At 53.0% G+C, this 1637-nt stretch overlaps 1 protein-coding gene across 1 annotated transcript in view; it reads left to right on the forward strand.

The window, feature by feature from the left end:
* Positions 1-1637, forward strand: part of GABBR2 (gamma-aminobutyric acid type B receptor subunit 2) — a 341708-nt gene that overhangs the window by 173741 nt on the left and 166330 nt on the right. The window contains exon 5 of the mRNA XM_006758607.2: positions 130-231. Coding sequence (XP_006758670.1) covers positions 130-231 — 102 coding nt within the window. The remainder of the gene's footprint in view (positions 1-129; positions 232-1637) is intronic.

Here is a 1637-nt window from a genome sequence, read left to right on the forward strand (position 1 = left end):
AAAATGAAGATAAAAATCACTCCTTTCCGATGTTAGTGGAGAAAATCGCCTCACTCACTGGACGACCTCTCTGAACCAGCCCTTTTGTGGCCACCAGCACACCCACCCTCTACTTTTTCTCTCTGACAGGTGAGGAATGACCTGACCGGGGTTCTGTATGGTGAGGACATTGAGATTTCAGACACCGAGAGCTTCTCCAATGACCCCTGCACCAGTGTCAAGAAACTTAAGGTAGGTGCAGTGGCCACGGCCTGAAGGACAGAACCAATGCCACGCTCGTGGGGTTCCCAAATCCCCTGACTGTGAAGGATCTTGGAGTTCGGGCTGTTTCATTTCATCCTTGGCACCTCAGACAGGAGCTGGCTTCCCTTGGCTTTCCAGCACTGGCCAGAGGTCTCAGCGCCAGCTGCATGCCATGTAGAGCTTACTCAGTGGTTGTATGTCTGTTAACCCAGCCTCAGAGGCAAGCAGGGCATAAGTTAGCACCATCTCCAATGCAGAGCATCTCAGAGAGAGGAACTCCCTTGCCCAGAACCACAGCAAGGAAGTATACTGGTGGGACAGAAAGCCTAGGCCCCTGACCCCCTTCTGTGACACTCACTCCAGGAACAGAAATGGTCAACTAGAAATTTGCCCAGTTGTAAGTGATCTCTGAGTGTCATCTGTCCATTCATTCTGCAAGCTCTCAAAAACCTTGTTTGCGCCAGATCCCCTCCTGGGCTTAGGTTTACCATCAGGCCTGCCCTTGTCCTCAGGTGGCTTGCACCGGTTGCAGAAAGCAGGTACCTCTCAGGGGAATCAGGAACACAGGGACCTGGGAATAAGGGAGGAAGGGACTGGCCCCACCTAGGGAGTGGGTTCCAACAAGGTTCCAGAGAAGGGACAGCATTTGAACTGGCCATGGACAATGAGCGGGATGGGAGCCTACAAGAGCCCAGCAGGGAAGGAGGGCTGAAGACAGAGGGCCAGACAGCTGTGCTCACTTGACGCTTGGAATCAGTATGAATTCCAGGAGGCTGGCATATCAGGTGGGATAGGAAATTTGCCGAGGCTAGAAACAGTTTAGAGCCAGTTTCCATGAGCCTTGAATGCCTAGCTAAGAACTTTGGTCTTTTCTCCTGAGAGCAGTGGGAGCTGCTAGGGATTTAAAGCAGAATCAGACATGGTTAAAGCTGTCACTTTCCTCTTTCACTCTCTTCCACTTCCTCATGCCCACATTGAAAGTCATTGTCATGGAGACCCAGACATGACATATCCCCTCTCTCTTGGGCAGGTCCCAGGTTACACTAATTAGAGCAGGTGGCAGTTTAGAGCGCTCATCTTTCAAAGCTCTCAGTTCACAGATGGCATACAGAAGCTGAGAGGCGAGGGGTAAAGGAAGCAGAGCACCATTTCTTTGTTCCCTGTTCAGAAGCAAACACTGCATCGACACGTGACATTTCAGCCCGGGGAGCCTCTGCAGATGAGGAAACAGTAGCTAGGGAGGGCCTGCTGGCAGCACAGATGGTTGGGGCTGGATCTGCCCAAGCTCTTCCCCAACAGGCTGCGTGGTCTGAGAGTTGAGTCGGGTTGTGTGAGGCCTGGAGACCCAGAGCGGGGGAGCGAGGCCCTGGGGTGGGTCAGAGGTGGAGGGGAGG

Source organism: Myotis davidii, unplaced genomic scaffold (genome assembly GCF_000327345.1).
Source record: "Myotis davidii unplaced genomic scaffold, ASM32734v1 scaffold534, whole genome shotgun sequence".
In the NCBI taxonomy this organism is placed as follows: Eukaryota; Metazoa; Chordata; class Mammalia; order Chiroptera; family Vespertilionidae; genus Myotis; species Myotis davidii.